The sequence below is a fragment of the Prionailurus viverrinus genome, chromosome B4 (genome assembly GCF_022837055.1).
Source record: "Prionailurus viverrinus isolate Anna chromosome B4, UM_Priviv_1.0, whole genome shotgun sequence".
Classification (NCBI taxonomy): domain Eukaryota; kingdom Metazoa; phylum Chordata; class Mammalia; order Carnivora; family Felidae; genus Prionailurus; species Prionailurus viverrinus.
The window spans coordinates 100,257,399-100,278,137 of record NC_062567.1 but is presented as its reverse complement, the minus strand read 5'-3'; the positions used below and the strand labels follow the sequence as shown (position 1 = coordinate 100,278,137).

Here is a 20,739-nt window from a genome sequence, read left to right as displayed (position 1 = left end):
TTTTTGAGAGAGAGAGAGAAAGAGAGACAGAGCATGAGCAAGGGAGGAACAGAGAGAGAGGGAGACACAGAATCCAAAGCAGGCTCCAGGCTCTGAACGGTCAGCACAGAGCCCGACATGGGCCTCAAACTCACGGACCACGAGATCATGACCTGAGCTGAAGTCGGGCGTTTAACCGACTGAGCCACCCAGGTGCCCCCTACAATTGGTTTTCAATTTCAATAGACTAGTAAGGCATTTTTAGTCCAAGTTAGACTTTAAATAATCCCAAAAGAACTCAATAATTTTACAGTGCATTCAGAGATAAATATAATGGAAAAATACAATTATCTAAATTTTGAAATTTTACAAACCATTCTTTTTTTTTCTTTTTTTTAGCAAACCATTTCTTAATAGTTACCTTACAGAAAATTATAGATTCAGCTAGTGCTTCAGTAGAAAGGGAAAAAGCTAAGGATGACCACCAAAAAAGTTTTGTCCCCTACTAAGACCCTATTAATCATTTCACTATTTAGATAAGAAAAGTTAAGAAACATTGACATAGCATACCACTTACTTGAGAAAATTAAATCCTAATTTCCTATCCCCTAATTGCTAAACTTGGAGGAATTTATAGCTAGATTTCTAGAAAGTAAGTTTTAAACAAAATATGTGTATACTATTATACATAAAATACTTCAAGTATTCATTTGTTTGCTTCTCATGTTATTGCTTCAAAAACAGAAAAATGAGAAAAATAGTTGCTTTGGGATATCATGTAGTAAACTTGATGTTTCTTAATATAAACATACTACTTTCTCCTGCAGGGTAGGTATAAGTAATAAATATGTGTCTTAGTCTCTCTCTTTTTTTCTTCTAATTAAAAATATTGTATGATGGTATTTTCAGAAATTCATAAAAGATGACCATAAATTGCCAAGTGTAATTAGTTGCATGGCTATTATGCATGAAAAATATAGTGATTCTGTTCTAGAACTTCTAAGAATAATCACATTACAGTTAAAACATATAGATAGTAAATAGAGAAGTTTAGTAGTGTGACAATAGCATAAATGTTATGTTAAATTTACTTGATCTATCAAGTTGCTTTAATAAAAGTATAGAAATTTAGTATGCCTGTGTTTTTCTCTTTTTTCTAGACGGATTCCATTTCTAGGTATGTTTTATATTTTTACTGACTTTTTTCTTATTTTTATTTTTAGATTTTCATTCCATGTTGCTTTTAGATACGTATGGATTTTGTGAGTTGTTAGGATTATCTGAATAATAAAAATCTGTAGATGTTTAGACGACCTAATAACTGTTACCAGCTTTCTTTGTCAAAGCCTTTACTTCTAGTTAAATAGTCCCAGTAACTCACTAAGAAAGAAAATTTTTTCTTAAACCCTTACAACAGTGATAACTTTTTAAGTTTTCCTAATAACAGCAGGGACTGATGAAACCCACCATAAATTTATTTGATGAGGTATTCTGAATCTTCTCTCCAATCCCTGCTTTAAACAAAAGAAAAACCGTGAAGACACTAAAAACTGTCATCTAGCTCAAAATTATTTACCTTTTAGCGAACCTCCACACTGTCCTTGAGTCTAACCTCCATTCCATTTCTCTTGCCCATAATTGTTAACCAAAGCCTTGTAAAACCAAGAACAAATTTTTGTATACTACACATTTCCATTGAAATATGGAGGCAATAGCTTTTATCAAGAAAAGGTAACCTGAATTCAGAACGAGATAATAAGAGAATTCTCATGTACAAATGAGATATGTTCTTTCTGTTTAGGGCAGACCTGTTATCTGTTTGGATTGTTGAAATAATTTATCGTGATGTGAAACCAGTTCTGACTTTTGGATATAGATATATTGAATCTCTTCCTCAAATAATGGAAATGAATAATATTATAAATAACTTTCTACTTATTAAATGTATCATAAAAGTTGGTTGATAATAGATGAGGGAGAATTTTATCTGCTGTTTTGGAATATCAAGTTCAAATGTAGTAGGATGCATGTTAATGTGAGCTGTAAAAGCCTTTAATAAAGATTTTGACTTTAATTCATCTTTTAAAGATATGAAACCAGTTCCACATCAGCTAGTGATCGGTATGATTCCTTATTGGGTCGCTCTGGATCATACAGTTACTTAGAAGAAAGAAAACCTTATAGTAGCAGGCTAGAAAAGGACGACTCAACTGACTTTAAAAAGGTACTTGGGTTATTCAACTATATTTAATAAAAAAATAATTGTTGGTTGATCTATTGATATATTTGATATATTTGTGTTTGGATATTATTCCTGGAACTCATTATGAAATCAATATCTTGAAATAACTTAATTTTCAGTTTGGGGCACTAAATGGTAGATAGCCTATAAATAAATAGCTGTTTTGTTGTTGTTTTATTTTTTTTTAAAGGAAAGAGACTTTATTTCACACTTAAGTGTCTCAGGCTAGTATGGTGATACTGTGATTGAGTTGAAAAGAGGCATGGGTATTGGGGATGTTTGTGTGTGCATGCGCACACATTTTTCTTTACCTATTTGTTAATAAGAGGTGGCCAAAAAAAGGGAATAGAGCTTTCCTAGGAGAATAGAGTTTTTCCTAGGTAACTAAAAAACTTGTGGTAGCTTAAGTGCTATTACAGATTAAGGATGGAAGTATTTAGGAAGTAAGTCTTGGAAACTCAACAATCTAGGATTCTATCATAGTTCTTACATTTTTTGAGCTTAGAATAAACCTGATGAAATTTGTTGGGGGAAAAAGAAGCCTTGTGATACTTGTATGTGTTCCCCAGCTATTTGGCAGCTATTTGTATCACTTTCTTACAAACTAAGTCAGCAAGAGAAGGAAGGTGGGAGGTCGATTTACATTATGAATAAGACTGTCATTCATTCGGTGAAGAATTGAACCCTGAACTGTGCTAAGTGGTGAGTTTCTACTTATCAGCAGTAGATTGAAGATGCTGTCATTACACTTATGGATATCTTCCATGTAGTGGAAGAGAGAGAAGTTATCATACAGTCATACTAGTAAATGTATAATTTGAAAATAGAAACAATTATCCTGAAGTAAAGAATCTGTGTCCTAAAAGTGTATAACAAAGGAAAGTTACAGGGCCTAGAAACAGATGTTCTGAAGAAGTGAAACTTCAGAAGTGAATCCCAGAAGGGTGATTAGTTAAACCGGCAGAATGGGACAAAAAAGTTTTCTACGTGGAGTGAACTGCAAAGACATTGACCTGATGGTAGAACAGCACAGGATGCATTGAAGTAATTAAATTTTCAGTATGGCTAGTAGAGCAGAAGGGATGGAGGTGTGACATTGCAGTTAGGTGTGCACGTCAGGACCAGACCATACCTGTTTTACAGGGTGTTTTAAGGATATCTTCATACTGAGGACCCTGAGAAGCTAGTCAAGGGTTTCTAATGTCTGAGGGTTAATGGAATGGTTGGCATATGAAATTGAGACTGTAATTTGGAAAAGTTAATTCTTGCTGCTAATAGAACAAATTAGAAAGAGGTCAGGAAAACAGTTTTAATATTAAAATAGTCTAATAAGAGATGATTTTAGCCATCTATAGTGGTAGTAGTAGAGATGAAGGGGAAGAAATAGTAGATTCAAGTGTTACAAAAGTATTCAAGAAATATTTCACTTTCCTTTAAATTTCATTAAAGGAAAAATACATTCATTAAATGATAAATACAACTGATGCTCCGTCTCAGTGTCAGGAATTCAAGAGAGAATGGTAGGCAGAGAAGTTCACAGACCCCAAATGAAGATCACTTGGAAGCTATTCAACCCTTAGCTGTAACTATCATTGGTCTGTAGATATGTAGTCCCTCTTTATCATATAAATGAATTTTTTTTAATGGAAATAGAAAAGTTAAATTTTTTAGTGATGTCTTAAATTTGTAACATGATCTAATTTGTTAAAGAGTTTATATGGACAAACACCTGAATAGCATAACCAAAAATTTCTGCCTTGCAACCACAAAGCATTAAAATACTTTTTTAATGTCTCCTTTAATGGCTTCTATCTCTTATTAATCTGTTTCAATATTGCAAATAATCAATGTGAAATCTTAAAATATTAGGAGAGCAGAAAAGTAATTTATTCTACCCTACTTTTTACAGCTTTATGAACAAATTCTAGCTGAAAATGAAAAGCTGAAAGCACAGCTACATGATACAAATATGGAACTGACAGATCTTAAATTACAATTGGAAAAGGCCACCCAGGTTTGTACCTTTTTCTGTTCGTTACCCTGAAGGTAATAGTTGTGATTTATTCTGTCTAAAAAACTGGACTGAAATATTCTCAGATGTTTCTTTGAAAGATAAGTTTGGTTACTGATAATAGCTTATCAGTAAGAAGGAATCAAGATCATACAGTTTAATGATGACTTCATTTTACTTCTTTCTAGAATGAATTAACAATACAAAAGTATAGGGGTACCTGGGTGGCTCAGTTGGTTAAACATCTGACACTTAGTCTCTGGTCATGATCTCAGTCATGAGATAGAGCCCCGTGTCGGATGCTGTCAGTGCAGAGCCCACTTGGGATTCTCTCTTTCCCTCTCTGTCTCTGCCCCTACCCTACACCATTCGTGCACAGCGTGTACTCTCTCTTTCTCAAAATAAAGAAACTTAAACACACACACACACACAGATGTATAGCCTTGTAGTGGAAAGTTGAGGTGTTTTTAAGCCTTTTAATGCTTATGTTGTGATACATACAGGGCTTAAATGCTTATTTCCAGAATACCAAATGTAGCAAGGTTTTAAAAGCATCTATACAGAATCTTCTTAAGGCCGTAAAATAATTTTGTAATCACTGTTTTTTAATTTAATGTTTTATTTTTGAAAGAAACAGAGTGAGAGTGGGGGAGGGGCTGAGAGAGAGGGAGACACAGAATATGAAACAGGCTCCAGGCTCTGAGCTGTCCACACAGAGCCCAGGGTGTGGGGCTCGAGCTCACGAACTGTGAGATCACGACCTGAGCCAAAGTCTGGCGCTTAACCAACTGAGCCACCCAGGCACCGCTATAATCACTTTTATTCATTATAAATATTTTCTGTTTGTTCCTTAAAAAGTAATTTGATATAATAATGCTGGAATAAGATAGTTTGCCGTTAACGCTTTTTACCTACTATGCAGCAGCCTACACGAGACCATTTTAGACAAGAAAATTGGGATAGCTGAACAAAATTCACAGCTGTATATATGATGTAGGATACATTTGATCTAAGAATTGTTTCCTAAGCTTTTTTCATGGAATACTATAATTGTGGGAGATAGTGATAGACACATTCCTTCCTCATTCTCTACCTGTCCTCATTCAAAGAGAAAAGTTTTGTAACCCAAGAATCTTCGGAGATACTATACTACATCTTGGAAGTTTTATAGGATACTATTCATGTGTTAAAAGCCTCTAAGGGGTCCCATAATTTTTAAGAAAACAAACTTGTTTAATTTTAACATGAGACCTTCTAGTATAAACAAATTTCTACAGTACAACTTTTGGAATCCAGTTTGAAGTCACTGATCTAAAAATGGCATCTCCAGTTGTATAAATGAGACTGTATACTTTCATTGGTCATTCTTTTATACTTATCTTTTTAATAATTTTTTAAGTTCTCTATGTGAACTTCTACTTGTTACTAGGTACCTTCTTCTTGTTGTTAACCACTATTACATTGTGAAGCAATTGGCAATGCACAGTGGAGGCTTTGCTAAAATTCCAGGAGTTAAGATAACCTTATGAGGTTATTCAGCTCTGCAGATTCCATCAGCTGCTGAGGGTTTACTATAAGGATATACAGAGAAGTAAGTCAGAACAAGAACACATTTCACAGTGAGGTGTCATAAAAACTTAGAATGTCATACAAGTTACAACTTGCTGGTTTATGCTTAGGCTTTATGGTAAACTGGAAAGTCATCTTTCTTTGGGTTGCATTAGTAGCTTTGTAAACCTCCTCATATAAAAATATCATAACTAGTTTTCTGAAAATAGCTTTAGCTCTAGAGATTTGATCATAATGTTTTCTAAATAAAAATGTTCACTGCTTTAAAAAGAAAAAAAGTTCACTGCTTTCTACAGCAGTGTCCTGTAACTGGTGAGTCAACTAATCTGTGTTTTTACTGCTTACTACCCTCTCTGTTTTTCTGCTCTCTGCGTACCCTGTTGTCATTTCATTCTTCCTATATGTCTCTCATTTGAATTCTACAAGAGAGGAGAACTGATAGAATTAGCCAGTTATTATCAGCATGGAGCAGTCCTGTTGCAGCTCACGGTCTTGTTAGTGAAAAGTCCAATTTCATAGGACACTGGACAACCAATAGCAAGTTGCCTTTGGGTCCTGTACCAATTTCTGATCCTGTGGACTGTGGCCAGAAAAGTCACTGGATTAAAAAGTATGACAGCTTCTGCCTTAGCAGACATTCTGAGTACCATGCCCAGTATACTGAATGAATAATGAATGGGAAGGGTAATTCAGAGTTTAAGACATCGGTAAGTATTCAGAGTTACTGTCTTAGTTGGGAAACCTATGTAAATGTTATTTGTAAAATTTAAGGATATATGTAAAAGCAGAACTGATAAACATTAAGCTTTATGTTCAACTCTAGAGTATTTATCCTGAGTATTTAAGTCTACTATGAATCATTCCACCTGATTTTTTAATTTTCTTTTTTGAGCATTACTTCCATAACATAGTGGTGGCAGTTTGATAGTTGCATGGAGTTTTTTCCAAGGGATATCATCCTATTAATCATATGTTTGATAATAGTTGGCCAAGGGACTCTAGAATCTTTAAGTCCCGTCTTAGTCCAGCCACCCTCCTCCATGTAGTCTCCAACAGAGGGAAATAAGCTGATTTACCAAAAGCTGGTTTGATGAATATTTTGTCAAATGTCATTTCACTAGATTTAGTAATTATGATTTTAACAGCTTATTAACTACAAGATTTACCAGAAATATTAACTAATTAATAAAATTGATTTTTAACATAAGAAATTAGCACATAAATCATAAAGTTGCTAAAATGTCCCTATATGAAGAAAACGCCTCAATAAAATGCCAATTTTCCATCTAAACTTTCATTAACTTACATATAATGGCATTGTTTCAGCTATTTCTGATTTCTTTCGGGTGCTTTTGAATGTCATTTTTAAATTTTTCAGTCTTTCTTTTTCTTCTTCTTTTTTTTTTTTTTTTTTTTAAGTAATCGCTACGGAACTCAAACCCACGACCCTGACACCAAGAGTCACATGCTCTCCTGAATGAGCCAGCAGCCAGATGCCCCTACATCTTTCAGTCATTTAAACATTTTTAGGATTCATTTGCAGATCTTCAAGGGGCACATTATATTAGCCTTTGTTTTGTATTTCTAGCAATTAAAATATAAATTTAAATTTAAAAACAAAAAGAAGGGGCGCCTGGGTGGCGCAGTCGGTTAAGCGTCCGACTTCAGCCAGGTCATGATCTCGCGGTCCAGGAGTTCGAGCCCCGCGTCAGGCTCTGGGCTGATGGCTCAGAGCCTGGAGCCTGTTTCCGATTCTGTGTCTCCCTCTCTCTCTGCCCCTCCCCCGTTCATGCTCTGTCTCTCTCTGTCTCAAAATAAATGAACGTTAAAAAAAAAAAGAAAAAAAATTAAAAACAAAAAGAAACCAGAATTAGTTGAAAAGTTTTTATATTTGATACATATATATTTTATATTTGATTTCTAACAATAAGTAATTAAAATGTCGACTTTTCTTTTTCCAGAAAGAGTAAGCACAAAAGCATAAAACCATTTAAAACAACAGAGAAAGGGAAGGATACCTGGCTATGATTAGATCTTTAACTTTTATATACCATAACCACAAAAAAGAAATTGTGATAAAAGGATCAAAAAGTAACGGTTGCAAGTCTGAATAATACTAAAGCATGAATACTGAAAGGGCTGACAGAACAAAAAATTGTGTAAAGAAACATTTAGGGGTGCCTGACTGGCTCAGTTAGTAGAGCTTGCAACTCTTGATTTTGGAGTTGTAAATTCAATCCCTGTGTTGAGTGTAGAGATTACTTAAAATCTTTAAAAAGAAAAAAAAACATTTAATGATGAAATATATTTTTAAGTAAATTTTGTAGTTAATAGTCATAAAAGAGCATTCTTGTTAATAAAGTTGCCAAAAAAACAGGGCACCTGGGTGGCGCAGTCCATGGAGCATCCGACTTCAGCTCAGGTCATGATCTCTCAGTTTGTGGGTTTGAGCCCCATGTCAGTCTCTGTGCTGACAGCTCAGAGCCTGGAGCCTGCTTCGGATTCTGTGTCTCCCTCTCTCCACCCCTCCCCCACTCTCTCACTCTCAAAAATAAACTTTAAAAAAATGTTACTTATCATTCTTTTAAAAAAGGTGTCAAAGGGGCACCTTGGTGGCTCATTTGGTTAGATATCCAACTTCGGCCCAGGTCATGATCTCACTGTGTGTGTGTTTGAGCCCCACATCAGGCTCTCTGCCATTAGCGAAGAGCCTACTTAGATCCTCTGTCTCACTTTCTCTCAGCCCCTCCCCAACTTGCTCTCTTTCTCTCTCTCAAAAATAAACGTTTAAAAAAAGTTGTCAAAAACTATTTTTGGGGGCACCTGGTTGGCTCAGTCGATTAAGTGGCCGACTTTGGTTCAGGTCTCTCATGGTTCATGGGTTTGAACCCAACATCAGGCTCTGCACTGACAGTTCAGAACCTGGAGCCTGCTTCAGATTTTGTGTCTCCCTCTCTCTTTCTGCTCCTCCCCTGCTTGTACACTCTCTTTCTCAAAAATAAATGAATAAACATTAAAAAAAAAACACAACACTTCTAGTAAATTGGTAAGATTGATTATTCAGCAAATTCGCTTTTGGGAAGTGAGCCATTTGATGAGTTTTTGGTTGTTTTTTTTTCTGGCAAAGTGACCAGGAATCCCAAGGGAGATAAATGTACAGAAGTCAGTGTAAGTCAGAAAGAACTAGGATAGAACTTGTTTCTTAACTGGGTCTTTTACTCAGTATTCATATGCAGAGCTTTGTGGTGTTACATGCACCATATGACTTAAAATCCCAAGGGTCCTTTCCATCCCCCAAATCTCAGGGGACTTTGTCAACTTCGAGTTGATCACATTGTACAGGAAGCAGGAAAATGAGTCCTAAGTTCACCAGGAGAAGAAAAGCTATATAGCTAGGATTTCTTCTAAGTGACCAGGAGTATGAACCTTACTTACCAATTTTGGAATATGGGTGATTGTTAACAAAAACTCTAGAGAGAGAGAGAGTAGGCAAGACTAAGCTGGGAGAGAAAACAAAATTTAGGCCAGTTCACTGGTTTGTCTGCATGGATATTTCACTCAATCTAGTCCGAACTACATTTCAGTCAAAGTCTTAGAATTTGACCATTCGGATTAGCCACTCCTCCTGGTGGTGTAGGAAAGGAGAGAGTTTGAGCATTGGAGGAGAAACTGTAGGATCTTTTTGGTGTTGTTCCACAGTTCTCCTCCTTCCTTACCCCGTACTGTACTATGTAAAGACCTGAGGAAAGTGGAATGTAGTCCATGAGAGCTGTGGACACCATTCTGTTTCTAAGCATTCCTTTAACTTTTTATTGTTTCAATACAAAACTGATTTTTATTTATACCTGTGTATTCCTCTACCTGACTAGTATGACTTATTTGAATACCACTAGAGGAGTGCTACTGTGGTCCTCCTCCAGTACCACCCCCCACATTTACTGTACTTAGATCCCTTTTATATTTCTTACGTTGTTACAGAGGCAAGAAAGGTTTGCTGATCGGTCACTATTGGAAATGGAAAAAAGGGTAAGTGTCCATTTTATTGAGTAAGTAATCTTTTTCCCCTTTTATTGTTTTATATAAGCAATAGTGGAGGATTTTTTTCTTTCAGTTTTGGCTTTATGGTTGATAGTTTTAATTAGTGTAGATTAATGTTAATTTAATTAGAAATGTTTTCTGGCTTAGCTTCTTTATACAGTTCTATGGGATCTCTGTAGATGTGAAATAACCCTGCCTCTGTAGGTGTTAAGACTTAATTTACCATGTTATTCCTTTAATGGATTAAAAAAATCTTTGCCTTCATTCTGAAATACACACATTGTGGTAATGAATCTGATGTTTTTGATATGCCATTTATCTCCTTTGGTTTTCTGTGGTGATATACTTAAAACATTTTGGTCATGTATACATTTAGTTTAATTGTTTGCAAAATTTAAAGTTTATAAAGATTCTAAGAACATCAAATTTTAAAATTCTTTTTAAATTAATGATGCTTTACTTAATTTTGAATTTAAATATTTAACTTAAATAGGATATCTTAAACAAAAAATGATTATTAGAAAAGCCTTTTTGCTCTTCTTTGTCTTTCTGTAATTTTTTAGCTGGCTGTGATATAGTCACATGTATTTCTTCATTTATTACTGTTATTGCTCAGGGGTCTTACAGTGGCCATAGGAATAACTCTACAAGTTTAGTTTGAGCAGTTCAGAATGTATAAATGATCAAAAGTTAAAGGAAAATCCCCAAAAAGTATCTGTTAGTTCACGTGAGCTGTGGTTAGAGAAGTTATATCCTGGGTAGCTGTGATCTCTAAGTCAAAGAATAAATAATCAGGAGCAGTTGATAAAACATTTTCTTCCATTCCATTATAAAAATAGCCAATTTACCTTTTTGACGAAAAACAAAAGAGAGAGAGAAATGATGTCTGTCCTTTTTTATTCTTGGCTTGCGCATACATGATACATATATTCATACTCTGACATTCTCATCTGACTCCTTTGCCTGCCTGTCGAATGCAGATAAATTACTGAGTAGCTTATCCACTTCCATTTTAACAGACATTAGTAATCATAGTATTAATAATAACTGCTAGCATTTATTCAGTGTACCAGGCAGGCACTGGGCTAAGCACTTTACATAAATTTTCTCGTAACCATATTTTTTAATGTTAATAAGTTTGCCAAACAGAAGAAATTGCCTGCATCTTTATAATTGCTGTTTTGGTGATAAGACAGTTATAGACAAGTGTTCTTGTCTTTTTTACCAGAAAATAGTTAAAATCTTGAAGGTACCTAATAAAATTAAGGATGATGGGGCAGAAGGAAATAGGCTATTTATGATATTTCACCAAGTTACGAGGATCAAATATGACACTATATATCCTAGTGTTTTGGGAAATGCAGTGGTTTTTATGAATTAGTCATGGCTGTATTACTAACTAGCAGAAAGTCCTATTCATAGGAAATAACATTTTTGTCTATGTAATAGTGTTTAAACAAGTTAAAAATAGAATAACATGGTATTTAAAAGACTATGAGTAGGATCCTATTTTTTTTTTTACATCATATAACCTAAAACATTAACATTTACAGTAAATGTACTGCTTTACTAAATATCAACATTAATTATTAATCTGGGAAAGAATGTCTTGGGAATTCATAGTGATTAAACTAAATTTAAATGGTTTGTATCTGAAAGGTGACCGGCAAGAGTCAGTATCTTCTGGGCGGTATGACCTAACCAAAGTTTTACAGCACATTAATTACTGCTGCTTGCTTTTTGCATAACACCCTAGAATGCTTATTATTTAAGGCAGAATAAAACAGTACACTGCAGTAACGTATGTTGCCTTTGCCTGTCACTCTTTGAAAGGAGGAACATGAAAATACATGCTGCAGCTGCTGCTTCATTAGAGTCACGGCATCAGTGCTGCACACAGTATCAAGCTCGGTACAAAACTGTAAAGCCAACTGGATAAATAATGGCTAGTAGACCTTGCAGGTGGAGGAGATGAACTTCTCTTAGATCCTTTTGAAAGTTTACACATATTTTAGGCATGTTTGCTTCTTGCGTTTCTGCTTCTGTCACTGTAGAATAATTGCATCTATGTGTGGGGTTTTTTTTCCTCTCTACATAATCCTCAGTCTTGAGTATTGGTTTATTCTATGCCTAAGTTTAAATGAACTGAAAAAACAGTTTGAACATGTTATGTAGCATCTTACCTTAAAGTCAAAGCTTTAAAGAAAGAGCTTATAGAAATTAATAAAAATAATAATCTTCATATTTATTTCTTGAAAGAAATTTGGAAAGCTCTTTGCACATCACTGGCATCACATCTTTTTCCACACTGCTCCTGATTTGATTTTTGACTCTAAAGTGTCACTATTTCACAACTTAGAGAATTAAGAATATAATAATTATGTGATAAATATTGGTACCTTAAATTGATCTAGGAACGAAGAGCTCTAGAAAGAAGAATATCTGAAATGGAAGAAGAGCTCAAAGTAAGTAAACCATGCTACTACTTATGAGAGACAGTGCTCTTTACGAACTTAAATTTTACAGAACTAATAACATACTGTGTTCATGTTAATTGTTCTCAACACTGATTGTGTAATTTGTGAATTATCCATATGCCGTGCTTCTCTTTATTCCTAAATCCAGGTTTTAGGTGAGCTAGGAGAACATTTATAATTCAAATCTTTTTGTTAATCAATTTTTATGGCTGTTTTGATAGTCAGGTGTAGAAGAAATTAGACAATAATGACTGTAAGATTTGGGATTTAGTATTTATTCTTCACATTTCACATACTCTGTTTCTTGGAGAGTAAATGGTGGAGTGGGGATCGATACAAAAGTGTTTTCCTTTGAAAATAAAGGACTTTGGGGCGCCTGGGTGGCGCAGTCGGTTAAGCGTCCGACTTCAGCCAGGTCACGATCTCGCAGTCCGTGAGTTCGAGCCCCGCGTCAGGCTCTGGGCTGATGGCTCAGAGCCTGGAGCCTGTTTCCGATTCTGTGTCTCCCTCTCTCTCTGCCCCTCCCCCGTTCATGCTCTGTCTCTCTCTGTCCCAAAAAAAATAAATAAATGTTGAAAAAAAAAATTTTTTTTTTAAAAAAAAGAAAAGAAAATAAAGGACTTTACGGTAGTGGGCCAGCGGAGCTGTATTTTATGGAACTCTGAATTACCTGTAGAAGTAACAATTTGTTTTGAATGTTGGAAGGAACACTTCTTGCAGGGGGAACAAAAATAGCACAGTTAATTGATTACCTTTTATCATATTGTCTTGCATAAAATATCTTTATCACATTATGAATTAATGAACTGATACTTATGAAAATGTGTCTATAGAATTAGACTGTCAAGATTTAATTATTGTATTGCTGAATTTGGTTCTTTGTTAGAATATTATTACTGAATGACTTTGGAGACAAATTTTTTGGATTTTGTTTGTTTATGTATTTTGTTTGATATGGAATTTTAGGACTACACTATTTACCTTTGTGAATCTCATGGAATATCCTTTTAAGACTCTTAATTTTTTTCCTCTTATATTCATTTATCTGTGATTCTTTGTATTTTTATTGTCCTCTTTTCCATTTTCTTATTTTTTTATTTTCTATTTCTTTATGTTCTAATTCCTGCAGAACCTGCACCAAATAAAGCAAATTCAGACTCTGAGAGAGTTAAATGAACGACTGCTGACTGAGAATAGGGCCTTGACAAGAGTGGTAGCCAAGCGCTCAGGGTTCTGTAGGCAACTGCAGTCTGTGAACCTATAACTTGTAGTTTCATCATTTCTTCTTGGTAGAGCCAGGCAGGTGTTTTTGTATTAGTAAGCGTGTCTTGAGCTCACTTTTACAAATTAATGCCATTGTGTCTGTAGCTTATCATATAACTGTTAATTATGCATGGCTTCTCAGAATGTTAGAAAGTGTCACTAATTGTACATTCTGACTGATAAACTACAGTGAATTTAGAGAACGGTTTAGGGATTTAAAGACTTGTCTGCACTTTTGCAAAAGCTTGTGCACATTTTTGGCTCTACAGATAATTTATGGATTAAAACTATGACCATTTAAAATTCTTGACTAGAAAGAAAAAGGAACGTAAACAATGTAACATGTATTTTACATACAATTAATATGTTGAAGGTGACGATTAAACATGTTTTATCTGTTTTTCAAAATAATGTCATTTTCACTCAGAACCACTTCAGGTAATATTCACTTAGTCCTTTACAGTGGTATCCTGATACATAAACTTCACATTACTGTATTTTATAACCATATATTCTGAAAACAAGAATTGATTCATTCCATATAAATTTAAACTCTTCATAAAGATTTTGCTTAAGGTAATATTGCCAAGTAGAAGTTTTACTTTTGTCTAATTTTACAATCTACTACATCTTGAAAGCTGAGGAAAGGTAGTAGAAAACTATTTCCAGTGTCTTGCAAAGTATGTTAGTGTCCAAAGTATAAACTGTTCTACTTCCTAGCAAATCTGGCAGAGCACATGGAATTTAAGTCATTCTTAGTAGAAAATCCAGTTTACTGCTAACATTTCCACCCCCTCCTTCAGTTTGTCTATAGAACAGAAGATAGATTTCCTTTGAGGACCTGAGCGTGTGTTTTTCTCTTTGTTCCAAATACTGGTTGTTTTTTCAGTGCTTAGATATTTTCATAAATATATTTTGGCTTATAAGTTATTTTATACTATTCCAATAATAGGAATAATTGTTATCGTTTAATGAGCACCTATCTTGGATCAGACACTGTAGTACATGCTTAAGCTTAGTACTACAGTTGAATCCTTTAAGGAATTCTAATAATTTAGAACAAGTCTAACTCCCTCAAAACTTCCCTAAATAGGCTGGTTTTCTTGTGGAATAATATTTAAGGTCCGATGTAAATAAAGTAAAAGGGTTTGGTTTAGATGCTGATAGAAGTCTTAGAGGAACTCCCTTTGAGAGCCTATCCTAACAAAAACAGGCTTCATTTTCTTGGCTGCTCTAATACAGTGTGCTTGTGAGTCATAATATCAAGTGATTTAGTACATTCCAAATGATAACTTTGGGAAAATAAACTTCTCATTCCATCATTTATTAAACTAATTAGCGTCACAAATCAAGTTTTTTCTTTCTTATACGTTTTAGCCACTAGAAATTTATATAACTGACAAAGCTTGTTCATGTGTCTTGTGGTGAAAATATAAAAACACTAAGGATAACATTTTTGTCTTCCTGTTGAAGTAAAACCTTTTTTTTTTATTTTTACCCTCATAGATGTTACCAGACCTAAAAGCAGACAACCAGAGGCTAAAGGATGAAAATGGGGCCTTGATCAGAGTTATAAGCAAACTTTCCAAATAAAAAAAAGGAAAAAAAAAGCAGCAAGTAATGGAATTGCACATATGAGCAACCCAGTGGACCATAATTGACAGTCACTGGAAGCCTGGGAAGAATCCAGGGAGACTGTCATTTTCGGATATCCTGCCAAATGCCCTCTTATCTAGGAATTTTGTTGTTTAATTTTCTGGGTTTTTTTTTTTTTTTTTCTTGTATCAAGACCATTGTTTCATGTTAATGCAGCTGCTGAGAAGATTTTTTTTTTTTAATGACTGAGAAAACTTGTTTACAGCTCCAGCATTTAAGGAAAGTGTTCAAGGCCAGATATGCCTCAGAGATATTTAACCAGTAAGCCTTAGTTGTACATAAATACTTTTGTGTCAACAAAAACTTTCAGCTCTCACAGAAGACAGTTATTCAACATTTTTTGATGTGCCACAGTTTCCAGTTTTTCGATATTTTTTTGCTTTACATCTAAGTTTGGGTTTGTATTTTTTCCTTCTAACTCTTCATGTGGCAGACTCATCTATGTTTTCACAGCTTTCTCATTTACAGAAAAGAACACCTGTTCTCCTGATATCATTGTCATGTATTAGGCTAATGCTCTGTTGTCTTCCGCCTGGAACTGAATTGCTTGGTGGAACATTTGCTTTCACTGTTTGTGCAATATGCATTTATTTCTTATATGAATGCTTTAAAGTCAATTGAGATTAGATTCTTTTAAGTCCTATTTTCTGCCTTTGTTGGTCACTTTTTTGTTTTTGTTTGTTTTTTATTATTGTAGTATATAATCTTCACATTCATTTTAGCAGGTACTGAGTGATGCTGTATATATAAATAAGTGTATTGTTTTGATTTTTAGACCACCACATGGCATGCTTGACTATTTTCTTAATTCAAATGTCTGTTAATGCAAAGTAGGCTACTCCATAATAGTGTTAAAAACAAAATTTGCTAACAATGTGATATAAAGACTTAAAAAGTAACACATTATGTGGGGCCCTATCTTTACAAAAGTTTTCTACTGTAAAGTGCTTTTACTTTTAATTTCAGTTTTCATTTGATAGTATTCAACCACAACTAAAGTTGCATAAGATAATTGCTTCACATTTCACATACCTATATTTATCTGAGTGCTGTCTAAAACTGTTGTGCTAGCCAAAGTAATGCTATGAAATCATTTGCAGACTTAACCGTGAGTTAATGTTAAATGCACTGTTATTGCCATGTGAAGAGGCATTGACTTTGATACCACCATCATGTTCAGACCATTTTATACATTTCAGTGGCCTTTTAAAAAAAAAAAAAAAAAAAGCAAAACCAAGTACATAGTGAAGATGGCTTTTATTTGGACAAATAGCTTTTATATTTTCATCAAACCATGCAAAAAAATACCACATCTTTCTGGCACATAACTGTCTCCTTAACCACTGAACAGTTCAGCCATTTGAATAAATTGTACATTGTAAAGCTTATAGTAGCTAATTGTATTATTGATTGTATTGTATACTATATTAAATGTGAATTTGTACCCCTTCATTTTAAAAGGTCATTGTGTTCTACTGCCTATTTTAGATTACTTTGGGGCTGGGAAAGGGTGTTTTGGTAAGCAGGATTTTAAGTCCTCTCTCTCTTGATTGGTTTTATGAAGATATAAGGTTATGCTCTTACTACCAAGCTCAGGATTCTTGATTTTTAAAGGTACAAGGATAGTTATGGGAATTTTATTTTTGGTTATATTTGAACTGTATGAATGGTGGGTCTGAATATAGAGAATTTCCATGGTCTTATGTGGACGTAAAATATACAGATAATTGATCAGTTTGAGTGACTGCAACATGTTCTGGTTGCACAACAGTTAGGCATGCTAAGGATTATATTTGTGAAGTTTGGATGCCTGTGAAGAATGATTAAATACATGTTTCTAATATTTTAGTGTTTTGTATTTAGGTTATTTATTCTTTGTATCTAAAACTGAACAGCTACTGTGCTATATTGATTTTATTGGTAGTATTGAGCAGACCTTGTTTCTGCATGAAACTAGTTGCAAAACCCACTATTTTGGAAATAAAAATGTATTTTGACATATACAAATAAAATGAATAAAACTATTTTAAATGTGTGACCTTTTACTGAAGACACTTAAATTTTGTTCTGAGATATTTAAATTCTGCATGGGTATTTTTTCACTAATTGCTTTACTTGGATTCCAATTTGAATAATTTTCGAAATTGTAATATTGTGATAATTTGCACAACATTGTACATGCACATCTGTAAATGCAATCTTAATTGCCATATTTATGCAATCTGTGTACCAATTTCGACAAATGTTTATATATTTTACATAAAGCTGTCTGTATGCAGAATCTGAGAACTAGTTTTTTTATGATAATAACTGGGTAAAAAATAATAGCAAGTTTCAAGATAGTAGCTTTGTAGCATGAGATTTCATTCACATAGACATTTTGTGGTTTCTAAATTAAACCTGTGCTTTTTCTTAGCTGCAGACATAGGCTTGGGAATACATATAAAGATAATACTCCATTGAAATGTAAAATAACACATCATTCCTCAACCTGGGTTTGTCCCAAGTTCAGCCCCTCATCTACTTACACATCTATAACTACATAAAAGAGGCACTTTTAATTTGGGGAACTTGGGTAAAGGACTTGTGGCAAGCCTTTGTGTACATTAATATAAGAATTCAATTCTATTTTTTCTATTTTCAGTACTTGTTTTCCCTAAGCATGCTCACAGAACTAAGAACATTACTGTTGTTTGTCCTGCATAAAAGAATTTCACGTGCACATACTTCAAAGCCAAATGAAAAGCAGCTATAGAACTGTGTCAGAGAGGTCTCATACAAAAAGTAGGTATTTACCAATCCACTCGACTACTTTACTCTTTTGCTTAGAAGTTTATCACTTAGTCTTTCCTGGCCAATCTGAACAGTCATGACTCTTCATGTCATAAGTTGTCATAAGAAGAAAATCATCCAGAGCCCAGTTCTCTTCAGACCAGGACCATGTGTTTCCCTTAGGACACAATAGTCTTGTAGTTTGCCCTCCACTTCATCATTAGAAGCAGAATACAGCAGACTCCACTAACAACTATGAACTACCCATTGGTGAAAACCTTTGGCCACAATCATGAAGTCTGACTGATGAGCAGTCTTTTCTGTGATGTCCACATGTTATACTGTATACGTGTAATCTCTGTGCGTGAGTGCATGTACACAAGCTGCTGTCCAAAAAGGATTGAGTATAGAATAAAATTGTTTTTCCTGTTGTATATAGCTCTAGATACCTAAATACATTGCTTGACTCATTTTGGAAAGGTTCTCTGGGGTTAAATGCTTTGGAAATGACAGATTGCTCTTTCTCTGAGGTAAGTGACGGAGAGTGTCTTATTTCTGTTCTTTGCCTACAAAATGACCAGATTACAAAGCAATAAATTTAGGGCTCCTGGGTGGCTCAGTTAAGCATCTGACTTCGGCTCAGGTCATGATCTCACAGTTGGTGAGTTCGAGCCCCGCTTATCTCTCTTTTGTTCCTTGTTCACTTGCAGCCTCTCTCTCTCAAAAAAATAAAAAATGAAAATAAATAAACATAGAAGCATCGAGGAGTCAGGAGTTTAAGATTTTATAATAAGGTAACATAATTTGCTTACTACCATAACTTGAAATTTTATTACAAGATGTTTTTATTTTTGGTTTTGTTTTTTAAGGGACTGAGGAGGAACAGAGAGGGAGAGAGAATTCCAAACAGGCTCCGCATTTATCAGCACTGAGCCCAACACAGGACTTGAACTCATGGACCTTGGGATGACCTAAGCCAGGACCCAAGAGTCAGACAGACACTTACCCAACTGAGCCACCCAGGTGCCCTTATTATAAGTTGTTTAAAGTTTATTATAAGTGAGCTTTTCTGAGCAGGTCTGTCACAACTTGCCACTGCTTGAATTCCAATAAATATATAGGTCACAAAAATTAACTAGGTTTTCATTTTAAAAGGTAAATGAGGGGCGCCTGGGTGGCGCAGTCGGTTAAGCGTCCGACTTCAGCCAGGTCACGATCTCACGGTCCGTGAGTTCGAGCCCCGCGTCGGGCTCTGGGCTGATGGCTCAGAGCCTGGAGCCTGTTTCCGATTCTGTGTCTCCCTCTCTCTCTGCCCCTCCCCCGTTCATGCTCTGTCTCTCTCTGTCCCAAAAATAAATAAACGTTGAAAAAAGATTTTTTTAATAAAAAATAAAAAAAATAAATAAAAGGTAAATGAAAGGGATGCCTGAGTGGCTCAGTCAGTCAAGCATCCAACTCTTGGTTTCGGCTCAGGTCCTGATCTCACAGTTCATGAGTTCTAGCCCCAAGTCATGGGGCTCTGTGCTGACAACACAGACCTTGCCTGGGATTCTGTCTGTCCCTCCTCTGCTTGTGTTTCTTTCTCTCTCTCTCTCTCTCTCTCTCTCTCAATAAGTAAATAAACTTAAAAAAATAATAAAAGGCTAATGAAAAGGAGGGAGTGTTTAAGAAATTATCACTATTAGTAGATTTTGTTTTGAGTAATATACAGCTAATAGGGCCTGTCCTTTGTGCTTCTATTTCTGGGAGACTGAAAGTAGAAAAGAAGAAATTTATCTCCTTTCCCTTACACAATATTTTTCACAGGTCTGATTCAATACAAACCTATTTCAATAGGATACCTACAACAGGCTGGGTAAATAAAGTCCATCTCCATCTTCTCAGTGAGAAACCAGAGATAACTGATCTAGCATTCCAAGCTAATACAAAGCAGAGCTCTTACCCAACCTTTGTTGTGGTTGTCCTTGTTCTTCCCAACTCAATGCAGGACTTTATCTGCTATATCAGTCGGTTGGATGGTTTATTTGCATTAAATTGCATAAATTACCTGTGGGTCTATTTTATATGTCTAGGCTTAAAATACTTCAGGGGTAGTGTTTCTTTTTTTTTTTTTTTTCACATTCTTATTCTAATTCCACATCCTTACCCCGCATTCACTAAATTTCTCTGTCTTGCCTTAGAACTTGTTATTACTAAACCATTTTGTCCTATAGTGGGATTTTTTTAGACTTTTAGGCTTTCATGCTCAAGCAGCTGGTTGATTTCCTGACACGAATTCTGTGTCCAATAGACCATCATAGTTTTAAAAATATTTTCACACACCCACGTGCAAAAGAACTTCTGCATTCTTAAAAAATAGACATTTTTAGACGCACCTGGGTGGTCTAGTCAGTTAAACGTCTGATTTCAGCTCAGGTCAAGATCTTGCAGTTTGTGGGTTCAAACCCCACGTTGAGCTCTGTGCTGACAGCTCAGAGCCTGGAGCCTGCTTCGGATTCTGTGACTCCGTGTCTCTCCCTCTCTGCTCATACTTTCTGTCTTTCAAAAATAAACGTTAAAAAGAACTTTTTTTAACGTTTATTTTTGACAGAGCATGAGTGGGGGAGGGGCAGAGAGAGAGGAAGACACACAATCCGCAACAAGCTCCAGGCTCAAAGCTGTCAGCATGGAGCCCGATGCGGGGCTCCAACTCACTGACCGCAAGATCATGACCTGAGCCAAAGTTGGACGCT

General features: G+C 35.1%; 1 protein-coding gene across 6 annotated transcripts in view; it reads left to right on the top strand.

Annotated features, from left to right (window-relative positions):
- The window catches only part of PPP1R12A (protein phosphatase 1 regulatory subunit 12A), a 159,085-nt gene extending 141,826 nt beyond the window's left edge, over positions 1–17,259 (top strand). For 4 of the 6 annotated variants that reach the window (XM_047865581.1, XM_047865582.1, XM_047865579.1 and 1 more), the window contains 6 exons: positions 1,140–1,156; positions 2,068–2,203; positions 4,131–4,235; positions 9,780–9,827; positions 12,254–12,304; positions 15,086–17,259. In XM_047865581.1, coding sequence (XP_047721537.1) covers positions 1,140–1,156; positions 2,068–2,203; positions 4,131–4,235; positions 9,780–9,827; positions 12,254–12,304; positions 15,086–15,172 — 444 coding nt within the window. In that variant the 3' untranslated portion in view covers positions 15,173–17,259. Of the gene's footprint in view, positions 1–1,139; positions 1,157–2,067; positions 2,204–4,130; positions 4,236–9,779; positions 9,828–11,498; positions 11,530–12,253; positions 12,305–13,445; positions 15,039–15,085 lie in introns of those variants that run through there. The other 2 variants (XM_047865580.1, XM_047865584.1) reach the window with 2 other exon arrangements.
- The last annotated feature ends 3,480 nt before the right edge of the window (positions 17,260–20,739 follow it).